At 34.0% G+C, this 15501-nt stretch overlaps 1 protein-coding gene across 3 annotated transcripts in view; it reads right to left on the bottom strand.

The window, feature by feature from the left end:
* Positions 1–1492: 1492 nt before the first annotated feature.
* Positions 1493–15501, bottom strand: part of LOC111000495 (P protein) — a 38588-nt gene continuing 24579 nt past the window's right edge. For all 3 annotated transcript variants that reach the window (XM_022269943.2, XM_022269944.2, XM_022269945.2), the window contains 13 exons: positions 15322–15457; positions 14256–14410; positions 13487–13732; positions 11289–11492; positions 9891–10006; positions 8641–8779; positions 8294–8429; positions 7482–7684; positions 6584–6677; positions 6143–6285; positions 5444–5554; positions 4792–4939; positions 1493–4354 (listed from right to left, as the gene is read on the bottom strand). In XM_022269943.2, coding sequence (XP_022125635.2) covers positions 4176–4354; positions 4792–4939; positions 5444–5554; positions 6143–6285; positions 6584–6677; positions 7482–7684; positions 8294–8429; positions 8641–8779; positions 9891–10006; positions 11289–11492; positions 13487–13732; positions 14256–14410; positions 15322–15457 — 2010 coding nt within the window. In that variant the 3' untranslated portion in view covers positions 1493–4175. The remainder of the gene's footprint in view (positions 4355–4791; positions 4940–5443; positions 5555–6142; positions 6286–6583; positions 6678–7481; positions 7685–8293; positions 8430–8640; positions 8780–9890; positions 10007–11288; positions 11493–13486; positions 13733–14255; positions 14411–15321; positions 15458–15501) is intronic.

The raw sequence follows: 15501 nt of genomic DNA on the forward strand, positions 1-15501 counted from the left end.
TAGCCTAGTAAGGGTAGGCATATTGACGTCTACCCTCACGGTCGATACAATAAAAATAATGAATAGGGAACTAAAACGTTATATTTCGGCAATCTGTCTCTCTTGCTCTCGTAGTAAGATACACTGATTTTTAGGACCCATATATATAAATATATGTAAATGAAACTTCAATTTTTTAGTTTTGATTACTTCAATTGATTAGTGTCCCGTTGCCTGTAATAATAATAAAATTATTAATTATCATTAAACAGAGATTTTAGTTACATTGTAATCATATTTTGTGAAAACATGTTGCATGTTCGAACTAGGAAAGCTAGGAAATTTCTAAGGAAAATCAGAAATAAATCTTAGTATTTTATTTACTACCTCCCAAACATGCGCCATACAATGATGCCCAAATGAGTGGTGCTATCGGCAGATTCAACTTGGGATTGATACCGATAGATATCACTACACAGATAAGTGGTATATTGTCAACGAAGGCCGATATAGTGCTGGATACCTGTAATATTGACTGTAGGATTCAATCAATTAAGATTTAGATGATTTGAATTCAAAGACGCATTTATGGAAATGCCCCAGTGCCTAGGTCTCTGTGCCTGATGGTTACGTTAGGAGACGAATTCGACCGCTGTAACTATGCGCACCTCAATTTTAAATTCATGTATGCCCTACATCCTAGCATATCAGGCAGATATGTTACCGAATGGCGAAGCAGCAAGGGAGTGTCGAAATGTCCCCTTTCCTAAACAGGGACATTAACATCAAGGGTTGGCGTCTTCCACCGGGTCCGGGCAGACGGTAATAAATCAGTGACAGAAAATTTTCTCGCGTTAGGTACATTTTCACGCAGGAGTTTTGGATTTGCCGCCAATTCACAAAAACAAATGACAAATGAATATCAAAAAAGTTTTCATTAGCAATGTTTTTAAATAATTAACATATGAGTCGCCTATGGGCATATACATATATGGGTAACGGCCTCCTTCAAAAATTTGGCTGGCTAAAATATTTATTTATTTTTTTTATCGATTCTGAAAGATTTATGGGCCCTGTAGCCGATCGTAAATTTTAGCTATTGTGTTTAGTTGAGCGTAGAACCAAATTTGAGCATTCACTCGCTTACTCTTCGTAAAATAATTGCGGTTATTCAAGGAAAAACAATTCGAATTGTCAACGACTGGTAGGAGCAACTTAGTTTGAGCATCAACTAATTGCTTACAAACAAATCAGTGGTGAAAATTCAAGGTTCATACACAAATAGAGCTGTAGAATGCAGTCGTGAGGAAACCGGCTTGCCTTATACCCAAAAAGTCGAAGGCGTGTGGCAGGCATAGGCGGCTGATCACCTTCTTGGCTATTAGATTGACAAGTGATCATAAAACAGATACAGAAATCTGAGGCCCAGATATAAAAAAAGTTGTATGCTACTGATTATTTTTTAAGTTAAAATATTTTATAATGCATTGATAGTAATTAATAAAATATGAAACTAAATTAAATATTTATTGCTTAAATGATTACTACAAATTAACGATTTCTTATTTAGCTTATAAACTAGAATTATATATAGGCATCATACAGAACAATCTCTAGAAATAATTTAACATCATTTATTACGTATAAAAATAAATAGCCGCACATCTTGCAAACATTTTATTAATATATTGTAATTTCATATATTTTACGTTTCATATATCGCTTGCCGCGTGAAAATATATAAATCACTATTACGACTGCTTTAATGTTTGTTAGGTACTCTTTTGGGTAACAAACATTTTTTGTGATAACAGTAATTTTTGCAAAACATTTTAGTATAGAAAAACACGAGAATATGTTTATTCCTCGGAATTTATTTTGTGAAACAATGTTAGTAATACTCCTTTACCTAAATTTACTTTCGTAAAATTTGATCGCAACATACAACAATCATAAAGATCGTTTTAGTCAACGTCATAATATTTATAAATTAGTACCTACGTTCTAGACATTCGTCCAAATCTGTGATTCTATTTAAACAGTGAAACAATCGTAAAACGCTTTTGTTTTTGCTTTAGTCGAATTAGATATATTACTGTAATACATATATATTTTTACTAAAAAAATTATCTATTAAATACATTAACAGCAAGGTAAAAATCTTCAAATAGAATATAAAATATTTTTGCTGTATTTGCTTTCATTTGAAATTAATATATTGTATATGTAACGTGATAATAGCATTGCCCTTTATTTCTCCTGAAAAAAACAATGATTTTCCTTTTAAAACTCCTTCGAATAACTATGTTCCACCCCGGCAAGCGATATATTTCTCACTATGGGTGATGACCCAAAGGTGTTACAAAACTATAATCAACTTATTTACGTATTAAATCAAAAGTTTTACTCGTATAATTATACAAAGACATCCTTAACCATGGCATGTTTCATAGTCCAGACTTAAATAATGTGTTATGCCTGCCTTCAATGCCAGAACAATTTGACATTCAGGAGTTTTACTAAGGGTGTAGTCTCGACTCTGAGGGTAAGATTAAAAAACGAGACTTAGCGGGAAGTATGTGTATGTCAAAATTCAATACATATTTGACGTACGGAAGTCAAACTTATAGTTTCGTTTTTAAATCTTGCCCTTGACTAATCGAAAACTGAGTTGCTCTTAGAAATCAAACAATTTAACAAGATATATTATTAATAGACATTAAGGATTATTAATAGTAAAGGAATGTAGATCCTATACTATACGATTATATATTCTTATAATGTAAAACAATGGCATTTAAATAAATACTGAACATGAATTAAACTAAATCAATCACAATTTAAATTAACCAAAATATTAGCACAAGATTTAATTATATAGAGGCTTAAGACCTTCATCTTTAATAATAATAATAAAACTAACTAAGTTCCAATTTAGTTTTCGGAACTACTACAACGCTGTTTGTTTTTATATGTCTTACACAGGCTTCGAATAAAACGATGATTTATTGACTAATTTAGTGAAATTAAATACTCTAAGCGCCTGTTTCACAATGTCCGGATAAGTTCGACATAAGCTATTTATTGGTAGGATAAACAGTATTTTAGCGTTTCTCGACTGTCAGATAGCGGTATACATCATTAAACGCGAAGTATCTTATTTGGAACATTTATCTTTCGAATAATTTATGTGTTGCATAGCTATTTGGTACTTTATCCATACATTGTGAAACAGGCCCTAAATCATATAATTGAAAATTCAAATAAATTGAGTGATAATTAAATGATGATACTTTTTAAAGAACGAGGGCAAATGGATTCTCGCTAAGTGATAACTCCGCCCACAATGTCAGCGGGCTCGCGAGTGCGTTCCAGCTTTTAAGAATGCTTTTTTTGCAGAAGCCTAAGGAATATATAAATACTTCAGTGCGCAGCTAGTTCCACATCGTGGTGCACGGAAAAGCGCTGCTTCTGCTGTATCCGAATACCTCCTCTCAACACTCCCATGGTGAATACGTTAGAAGATGCAGAGTGACCCCACATCTCTACGCGACGCCAACAATTATAGCGCGTATCTCTTTGACAAATCACAAGCAAAACCCGGAATTATTTTGACATTCTTACTTTTTATAACCAACTATTCTAATCTATCACACTATCACAGTCGTTTAAGGTACAATTTTAAACTGTATTGTTTTATAGTAAAATACTGTTTTTAATCAATTTTATAGTATAAAAATCGTGTTTATTTGCTAAATTATTATCGGTGAGAAAATAAAAACCTAAATATGTCGCGGCCTGCAGTTATTCACTGCTTTATATGTTGCGACCACAAGGCAAAAAAAAAAATAGCTGATAAATATTAAGGCTTTAGCTTCCGACCAAAATATGTCATGTTAAAGGTTGCATATGAACTCTGCTTGACAAATTATTAAAAGCTTCTAATAAACTATGAATTACGGAACGTAAGTATTGACGCAGGTATGTTTAAGTCTATCCTTTCTCACTAAAATACTTTATTAAAAGGATATTTTAATATCAAAGAATATGAGCTAAACGTTAGATGGACGTTAATTTAAAATAATTAAACAAAAGAAAACACACTTCACCAGATTCAAACATAATTAACAACAATTAACAATCATAATTAAAACGGGTTTAAATCAATAAAGTGTATTTCCTTAAATATTTCTTAGTTAATGCCAAGTAAAAACACAATGACACAAAAGCAAATACGCTGTAGCCACAATAAGATGGCCGATCATAACCGGAAATCCGATCTTGAAGAATTGTACGAATGAAATTTTGTATCCATGTTGCTCAGCCACTCCTGCGCATACTACATTCGCGCTTGCGCCGATAAGGGTCCCGTTTCCTGAAATAACACCACACTTTAATTTTTTTAATATCTACGCTAGATTGAAGTATTATTACTCCGAAGTCTTGCGTTTGTTTTCCGGCAAAGAAATGTTTGTTTCGTGTCGAAAGAAATAAATAAAAAAGTAATAGTATATATAATGAGATCTTAAAGCAAAAGTAGTTCCCTCTTCACAAGTTTACATAATAAAGTATGAACATAAATTCACTGTATACATACTGGAGAAAGATTTTTTTCCCAACTCAATTGTAACATAACCTAAAAACAGAAGCCAAAATATCGTATCTAGAGTTTAATTAGTCAACCACATCTCTAACCAATGATAAACGACTCGTTTTTCGTTTCCAATAATCCAACGAAACGTTATTGCATCCTCTCACAGAGGAGATTCGACAAGGTCAATCAGATCCGTCTTTTATTGTCGTCAAACTTACCTCCCAAACAGGCGCCAAACGACAACGCCCAGATGAGAGGCTGTATGGGCAGATTCAGCGTCGGATTGGATCCTAAAGCAGTCACAACTCGTACCATCATTGTTGTTAGTGGTATGTTATCCACAAACGCTGATGACACCCCTGACACCTGAAAGAAATAGGAGAATATTATAAGAAAAGCGGCAGATGGAAAATCGAGGTTCAAAAAGACTTTTCGGTAAAAAATTGCAAACAATATTATTGTATTTAATTGTTAATAGGTTTATAGAAATAATAAAACACGAATTTTGATCAAACCCTTATTTATTTGAGTACTTTAATAACTGCAAATTAAATACTCTGAAACTCCGATCATTGATCTAGTTTATTTACCTATTTTCTAATAACTTTAAAAAACGATGTACACAATTAAACTACAATTTTAATGTTCTCACAAAGTGAATATAATCAATTCGGAAATAAAGTGTCTTTGAACCGAAGTATCTCTTTTTTTCCTTGGTAGTTTGAAATAAACTATAATTTTTTTACTAATTTTACTTTGATGTTATTAAATTATAATGAAAATGGCAGCTGATCCATTGACGGCCAGCTGGCCGAGCGCCATTGCCGAAACATATATGATGTGGTGTACTAATACATAGAGAAATCTTACCCATAGGAGTAAAATCAATGCAACGGCCAGTCGTGATCCCTCATCAACTTTGAGAATAAGAGATTCCGTCAAACCACCGATAAACTCTATAAGTCCTAGCTTTGACAACGCCTAAAAAAATGGTATGGCATAAATAAGTTTAAATAATTTAAGTTTTTTTTTTTTAATAATTTTACTAACATAGTTATAAGTTTAACTATACTAACAATATATGGACTTAGTAATTGGTCTGAATTAATTTTTTTTTTTAATACATATTTCAGTGAAATTTTCCGTTCTTCAAAGCATTCTCATTTACCATTACAGATTACTCAAATACGGATCATTATATTAATATTACATACAAGTCAATACATAGGTAGAAGAAAACAACACAAACTTAAACAGTTCAAATTAAAATATGTCCAAAAAGATTAACTATTTCCTATAGTATAGGAACTGACATGGATTTTAGGAAGTAATGAAATTTACAGTGGTAAGTTCTATATAAACATGCGGTTTCAAGTTTGATATCTAGGGAAAGGAATAAAATCCGCGCTACCAACGTTACTCCAGTCGCGTCATATTTTTTACATTAGAAATTAGTCTTTCCTAGAAATCTAAACTGAACTGATAGAAGTTTAACTAAAGGAAACTGCCTCTAAACTCTAGGTAAGGTAGTAACAAATAAAGAAAATGGTTGAATTCCCACAATCATACCTCCATAAGCACAAACAGAGCAGCAAAGAACAGAAGCGTGGACCATTCAACTCTATGCAGTATCGGCTCCAGATCCTCTCGATCTGCCAGCGTGAGAAGCAATATGGCACCAAGGAGTGCCGTCCAGCCTAGAGACACCCTGTCTGTAAAATACATAAATGTTAATCAAGCTTCTCTACATGCGAAATAGAATGCTGATTAGATTATAAAATATATGTAAAGAAACTATTATGATTCTTTATTATTTAGTAGATGGTGCTAGTAGCCATGCCGGTTGGCAAAAGCAATCTCTAGTGCCCAGTGCCCAAACTAATTATTTATATTTGTACTTTCATACTTTGTATAATATCCTAATCGCTTGAAATGTCTTATTGGACCACGTCTGTCGGGAAGTATAATTACTCCGCACTCGCTTCTCAATACAAGTTGATAGAGACTTACTTAGTTCTGGTATGGAGTGCAGAAAGAAGACAACAACGACGAAAGTGATAGCAAACGTTGACTTCAGCAGGAGTGGCTTGTCACGAATTTTGTACTGAAAAACAAAACAAATACAACTTAATAAGCTGCTTAGCTACGCATTTACAATTTTAACATCGTAATGTGTGTGAACATCTGGTTCCATGGTGGACCACTAACTGAACATAATTATTTTATTTCAATATTTTGTCACCATACAGATTTTATGTAACTACATATCTTCAATATTTAATTAATTTAATATAATATAATATAATAACTTTTTAAGATGACAAACGTATAAGTTCTTGACTTGACCATGACCCCCTGGCGCCAGAGCTGGATCTGCCCTTGGTCGTAGGTTCGATCCCCGGTTGTGGGCCAATGGATTTTTTAATATTTCATATGCTCGACGGAAAACATCGTCAGGAAACCGGCTTGTTTGAAATGTCGAGACTGATCTATTTGCCGAGCTGTGGGTGAGTGTGGTGAGCCTGCCTGTTACGCCATGGATATGAAACCCTCTCATCACGACTCCAGAAGTTATAGATCACTGCCGTGTAATGCTTTCAAGGCGAAGGTGATTAAATTTTTATAGGCAATGTGCCTTTATAGCGTGGGAGAGTATTTAGATCACAAGTTGACAACAATTATAAATAACTTAACTGTTCTTATTATTATGACATCATGATAATTAATATGACATTTGCGTGCTTATTTTTATATGGCTGATTGTGCGGGGTTTTTATATAATTTATAATCTGAATGTATAAGTGTAACTTTGTTTGCAAACAAACGATTTATTATTTTTATTTATGTGTATCGTATGTATATCGTAACATTTTTTTAAATTATTTTATTCATAAATTAATTAAATTACCTTATCCTTAAGCTGCGTCAGGGTTGTGTGGAAGGTATCCTTGGGACAGACTCTCTTAGTGCTCTCTTTGATCATCACCTCCAGTTGAGCATTCAATTTCCGCATCTTCCTTTCAAGTCTTTCTCTAACCACGTGCGTGTCTTTGCTGAGGTGAGGAAGAGATTCTATTGCCCTCCGCCATATTGATATTTGGTGGCTTAAATCTGAAAATTAATTTATTTATCATACATTCTATTCTTACAGCAAGTTAATAGTAATCTCATAGAAAACTTATTAATACAATTAAACTAAGAACATAATCACATGAAGTCTTTTGTAAACAAACGGGTATCTAGAGAAATTTACGTTCTAATTGTCTAACGTAGTGTTTATATTTATAACCGTGTAAATTACTTTTTCAGATCCGAGCATGCTCTTGGGCCTGAAGAAGTATTTAATATTACTTTTTAAAATGTTATTTTCATATAACAGGCACGAGGCTTAAATGATGCTAAGTGATGCCGCCCATGAACACATGACCAGATGGCTCGTAAGTGCGTTGCCAGCCTTTTAAGAAGTCGTACGCTCTTTTTTTGGTTCCTAAGTTGTATTGGTTACTTCAAGTGGGCAGCTGGTTCCACAGAGGTGGTGTGGAAAAATTAAATTATCACGCGTTAGTTATCTTTGGAGTTTGTGTTATTAATCCTCAAGTGTTTTCTCGGCAAAAAATGATGCTCTATAAAGAAAATCCTGAATTGGCCTCTTCATCATAGATGCTGCAAATTGATCTGCCGCTAGACAAATACAAGTCAAGCTTCAAAATCAGTCCTCACCTTGTATTTCCCTTGGGACATTTAGTCTGAGTTTACTTGTGTCCCTGTAGATGAAGCGAAGCTGAAAGTACGTTTGCACGCAGACCAATAAAATACCCAGGGTCATATGCATCGTGAAGTTCGTGAAATTGATGCCCTGAAAAAAGTTTTCATTCAATATAAAGCACTTCTAGACAAATCTCTCGTCGATGTGAAAAAAGAAAAAGTTTTATTTGGTCATAAATACATGACATCATTTCAAAATAAATCGCTGCTCATTTCTAGAACAACTGCCCTTTCTTGTTCCTCCCTACAAGACTCGTGTTGGTGCTTTGTTTCATGTTCCTGTATTATAATGAAACACTTACCGCTTGCACTACTGCCCGATTTGAAGCTATAATAACATTCGGCGGATCTCCCACTGGAGTGGCTGTTCCTCCAATGTTACTGAAGAGCACCATCGACATTAATATTGGCACAGGATCCATGTCCATCACCTCACATAGTCTAAAAATAGATTCTTCTAAAGAGAGAGACATGAACCTTTATAATTCGTAATTACATAATGTTATTTCTTTCTCGATTAGTTATATTTTACCTGGGGCCTGTTTCACAATGTATGGATAAAGTGCCAAATAGCTATGCAACACATAAATTATTCGAAAGATAAAAGTTCCAAATAAGATACTTCGAATTTCATGACGTATAGCGCTATCTGACAGTCGTGAAACGGAAAAATACTATTTATCATACCAATAAGTAACAAATAGCTATGCAACACATAAATTATTCGAAAGATAAAAGTTCCGAATAAGATACTTCACATTTCATGACGAATAGCGCTATCTGACAGTCGTGAAAAGCAACAATAGAGTTTATCCTACCAATAAATAAAAATAAACGGCGCTTTAGTTAAAGGCTAGGCCGTTAATTAAATGGCTAAGTAAATTAGATGGCTGGGACATATATACCGTATTATTTGAACAATATCGCTTTTGTAAGTTCACTCTGCGAACACATAAAAATGTCGATATTTTTAGTGACAGTATTGACGTGCAGCGAGCGCCTTTTCTTATGGGGCTTGATGCCGAAAACATATTATAAAATAATCTTGTGAATTTTCGTATTTTTGTCTTTTTTTTTATTTTAAATAAACGGGATATCAATATAAAATAAAGTATATTGGAATTAATCTTATATCTTTAAACGAGCAATTTAATCCAACGATTTTCATGAAATTTAGTATCCTAGCTAATGGTATAGTATAGTAATTATTCCTAGCTAAATCGATAAATCGATTTAGCTAGGAATCATTTCTAGAAAATGTCATTTTATTCGTGATTATTTTTTATTATTCTGTCGGTAAGATCGATAAATATTATTCATATTTCATCATTTTATTAGTATGTAATTCGTACTTAAATATAATTTCCAAAAAACATAATTTATAAAAAAAATACCATCCAGGTACATTACACTAGCCGTGGACCAATGAATTCTTTATTGTACAACTAATACTAATAGTTTGTCTACGATACAGTTTGTCTATAATATAAATAAAACATTTGCGAAGACCCATAGAATCATAGAGCCCCTGGATATCATTAGATTATCATACCTGATAGTGACAGGTGTCATGAGCAATACAGTGGTGACATTATCTAGAAATGTTGACAGTAGAGCTGTGATGGCACATAACACTGTGATAAGTGGCCAAAGCTTGCCTTTTGTTACCTGAAACACATCATAACTTTGAACAAGATTAAATCGCAAGACAAAAGAAAACGAGGAAGACATATCAAGAGACGGGAAGATGATGTGGGAAGAACAGCTGGCTGTATGTGGCTACGTAGAGATAGAAAAAGTGAAGAGTGGGAGTCATCATTTCAGGAAACGGTTTAGGTATATAAAGATCAAGTTTGTGTAGTTGGACGATATCATTGTTGTTTTGCGGTGTTTCCTGTTCATGCCCGAAATTACGACAAAATCTTGCCACATTGTCAAGAATATACAAAATAAAATTTTAATTTTATTTGTTTGATAGATATTTTGTATGGATATAAATGGATATGGTAAATTTGGCTTTATACAGGTCAGAGTTAAAAAGCTGGGAACCCTAAACACAGGTATTCCACATTGGATTTAAATCTTACACATTAAAATGTATTGTTATAATGAATAAACACATTTTTGGCTTTTATGAGACGCTTTCTTTTATATAACAGGGGACAAACGGGCAGGAGGGCACCTGATGTTAATTGATACCGCCCTCAATGCCAGAGGGCTGGCGGGTGCGTTACCGGCCTTTTAATGCGATGCTTATTCCTATCAAGAGCTTCCTTCGAATTTATGAAAAGATAAAAATTAAAAACAGTCGTCACTGGACTGGCATCCCTATCTATTAATTAAATAACAATTAACATTAGAGATATCTTTATACTGTACATAAACTTATCTATGAGTAAATATGTCTCCCACGCTTATATACCTAAAATATATGACTATGTTGGTGTTACGTAAAAAAAATATTAATATATAGAAAGAAAAATGTTAACTTATTTGATTAAGGCTCACACATATTATGTATAAAAGAAATACAGACTAAAAAACTACGACTAACTAAACCAAAAATGGACCCAACTCATCTTTAAATTACTGTTACCAGATATTTAAGACTTTAAGAGATTTAACAATCACATTGCCCCAATCTATTAACTAAATTTAAATTTCGTGTACCTGCTATACGCATAGAAGATCGCGTTTTGGCCAAACCCCCCCCCCCCCCCCCCCCCCATATACAAATGGAGCACTCTAATAAACCAGCTAGGTCTGGATATCTATAGATGCTCCCCTGACACTTTGAAATCAGTTTTCCTTTATTTTAAAAATTAATTGATTTTTCTTTTAGGGTTCGTTTGCCTATATACATTAAATTTGTACGTGTATGTATACTTCATTTTACTTATGTATCTGTGGTGGCAATCTTTTGCAAATAAATAATCATGTTAAATCATACCTCAAATGTATACACAGCCAAAAAGTCAAACATCCCAGTTTCCGCCATTATCGCAACCAGAATCATCATGCTGAAGAGAAGCAGCAGGGTCTCTACATCCAGCCACGAGATCAATTCTGGCAGAGTTGGTCTTTCGCCAAGTATGGATATCACCCCAAGCGCAGCTGTAGCTATGATTACAGCTGCCATTGTTCGGTTAATAACCTAAAAAATTTAAATTCACTGAGAAAGATATATATTTTGTAGATGCGATGAAATACTGTCTCTCGAAACATTGATTGACTTGCCGGAAAAAAAAGAAAACAACGAAATAGACCTCAGAAATTTTCCTGACATGTTTTAGTTTGAGGACGTTTCGTTTGCAAGATTGGGTTTGAAATTAGGCTTATTACTAATCAATATTTTAACTATGACAGCAGCCTGTAAACTTTGCTAATCGTTCAGTCTTACAATATTTTTTGGTGGGGAATCCAATTATAATTCCTGCACTGGGGAAGCGGGAGGTTCTTTAAAGTAATGTGCAATGGACGCCCTAAAACCTAACAGCCCCTATTCTCTATTCTCTATGGCCAGGCAGGGTTTCCTTTAATCCGTACCGTCAAGAGCATCTTTCCAACCATAAACTCGTGTATATCTGATGGGATTTTAATATCTTACCAAGTTACCTAATTAGTCTTACTGTTTGTATATTTAGTGTTATACCAATCAAATGAAATGTAAAATGATTATCTCTTATGCCAAATCAATATTGAACCTTAATACATTGTCATAGAGTTTATAATTGCGTATAGTAATAATGTAAACATAATTTTATTGCACTATTCACATGTAATTATTATCTCATTTCCTCGTTTAAGATAACTGAACTTTGATATTATATTAATTAGGTTCTTTACACAAAATGTTATCTTAACTAAAAATTTCTATGAAGTCACGTAAGCCTGAAATGCCGGAAGTGGAAATCCAACAGCGATGCTGACTTTTTAATCAGATTAAAATAACAAGGTGGAGGTGCATGGTTCCAGTAGGAATCTACTGGAACTCTGGAAATACTACGATCCTGGCCTCCTTTGAAGAAGGAAAAATGGCAGAAGAAGGAACGCTAGAACTCGAATAGATCTTAACATTTTTAGGCGATTTAAGAAAGCGGAAACAGTTTATAACTTCGAGCTGAATGGAGTTTTTGCCGCACCCCACCACTTTGTGGAACCAGCTGCCCACTGAAGTATTTCCAAACCATTTCACATAGGGTCCTTCAAGAAAAGAGCGTACCAATTCTTAAAACGCCGACAACACAACCCCTCTGGCATTAAAGTATCCATGGGTGGCGGTATCACTTAACATCAGATGAGCTCTTGCCCGTTTGCCCCATGTGCATGGCTCGTCTGTCCGTGGATCAATCTGGATGGTCCAGATTTTAATAATGCAGACCTTCACCTTTGACAATTAAAAGAATTGCACCGAAGAACGTAGAACGTTGGAGCACGGTGTAAAAACTAAATCTGATGACTGTACATCATAATTGCATCTCAATTAAGAACATTCCTATATTAGTTAACCCTTTAATACACGTTAATATTATGCCTGAGACTTTTCCGATTTAGAAATGGACATGGTAAGCGACGCAGGTTGGACTGGCGTCGGTTGGCAGTTGGAAATGAACCCACTAAAACCTCATCAGAGTGATATGGATTAGCGCAGGGTTATAGTTTCCCGTATTCCGTGCCTCCGTCAATAGCGTCTGCTGCCCTGCGAGCCCAACTTTCGAGTTGCTCGTCAAGTCCAGCTCGAAGGTCGTATCGGAGTAATGGCGTCACCGGCAGTTTTATTTCGCATTTACAGTACTTGGTGCAACCTAGTGTTAATTATTCACATAGAAAACCATTGTTCGTAAGTTGTTTACATAAACGAAAACAAAGATACTACTAAGATCTAATTCTTACGACGCATTTCATTTATATTTTAATACTAGAGAACATTTTTTAAATTCTTGGTTTAATAATGTCACACTTAATTACTTATCAAGAACATACATCGCTTAATGAAATAGAAAATTTATGAAGTGTTATGACTGATAACTATGGCAGTATTGTATACTTGACGAAATTATGTAAAGCACGGTAAATTCCATTCAAATGGAAACATTATATCAATTCGAACCTTAGAAACAATAATTTCCTTTATGATCATAGATTTACCTCAAAAATAATCAGCACATACAGTCCACAGAGTAGTATACAAGCGTAAATTACACCATCGGCGGCATCTATTGGATCAATTGTGTAAGTAATTGTAAATGGCGCGCTCTCATTGGCCGTTGAATTCATACGCAACGAAATATCTGCACTGATATTCGTAGAAATTTTGAGTACGGACGATCTTGATTCGCCGATTGAAAAGTCAAAGTCCTTGTCTTGGAGCACGATTGGCCATTGTTTTGAGACCTGTAAAGATTTTGTTTAATTAATCAGTGACTTATTATTATTAATTTTATTAATTTTGGTATGAGATTTCGAGTGACGTTCAGCAGCCAGAAGGAAGTTGGATTCCACCAGCCTGGACCATCTAACAATTATATAATTATTAAATTTCCAGGAAAATCAAGACGAGACATGTCCAATAACTGTTTCGTTGTCGAAGAAACAGACACGGAATGTCTAACCCATGATCATGATCTAAAGGAAGACTAGCACAGGCAAATTTAAAATATAGATGTATAGTCATCTATGATTTTTCATAGATTACAAATCCGAGCCATTTACCTGACATTATTAATATATAAAATTTCCACTTTGTAATTAATTAAAAAAATGTGTCAACGAAAATTATAATAATGAATAAATCAGTGGCGCTACAACCTCTTTAGGTCCTGGCCTCAGATTTCTGAATCTGTTTGCACGACTTCAACAATACAAGGAAGAAAAATATAACTACTATTACTTGATAATGGAAAAATTTACTGCTTACCATTCCAGTACTCATTTGCTCCAACCATACAACAAATTTATTGGACATATTAAATTCAGTTCCATTCATTTTATCTTCAGATTGCTCTGTGAGAAATGGTCCTTTCAGTTTTAAGTAGACTGCTAGTTCATTGCTCGACGCGTTCAAGGAGTAGGCTAAAACAGTTAATAATAATAATGTGTTTATTTGGCTCTTCACTATTTCATTACATACTGCAGGAATTAACCATCTTTGTGAAAGTCCTGTGATCACAGGTCACCTATCGCGGATAGAAAATATACAAAGAGATGACTACATACTATGACTAAACTAAAGTAACAAACAAAATAACAGTTAAGCATGAGTGCTAGTGTGTGTGAATATATGTTAGACAATTAAACTGACGTATGGTAAAATTCAATGTAATAATCAAATGTAATCCTTTTTTGCTTTTTATAATTATAATTATTTCTGTATAAAATATTAAGTGTAAGTAAATATTTGGAAATGTTTCAAGGATTGAATGAGGCTGATTTATTATTGCTATTTGATAGAAAGTGCCAAGAACAGGAAGGAGACGAGGGCGAGGAAGCGATTGGAGAAAGGAAGCTACGCATAGAAAAAAATTGCAAAACTTAAAGAGGAGCCTTTAATCGTAAAAAGGGTTCCAAACAAATACAACACTCAACTCGAACAAATTTAAACTGTATATTGTTAAGATTTGTAAAGGTTGAAAATAAATAAGTAATTGTTAAAATAACACAGTATCTAGGTATTTGTGTAGAAGATTGGGACTGTATTTATAATAGCGAAGCTTCAAACTCAAACTCAAAAATCTCTCTCTCTAAATAATACAATTGACATAATTAAATGAAAGGCAACTGGCGGCCTTATCGCTTTCAAGCGATCTCTTCCACGCAACCACCGTGAGAAAGTAAAATGAGATAAACAAAAAAAGGACATTTGAAAAAGAATATGATTACAATTTTTTAATTATTAAATAAATAAAATATATCTAATTCTAAATTAAAGAAATAAGTAATTAATGAATGATATAGATTACATTGTTTTAATAACAGTAACTTACTTTTCGTCTCCCCGGGAAACAACGCCGATTGCCTCGTAGTATGCTCCTTCTCATTGTACATTAGGAAGGCGAGTGTGAAGAAAGTCCAACAGCCCAGAAGGAAGGACATTTTGATGTAATAACCAGCCTGGGCCATCTGAAAAGGAAATTGATATGAATATTGAGCAAACAGACAAACTC

The sequence above is a fragment of the Pieris rapae genome, chromosome 15 (assembly GCF_905147795.1).
Source record: "Pieris rapae chromosome 15, ilPieRapa1.1, whole genome shotgun sequence".
Lineage (NCBI taxonomy): Eukaryota > Metazoa > Arthropoda > Insecta > Lepidoptera > Pieridae > Pieris > Pieris rapae.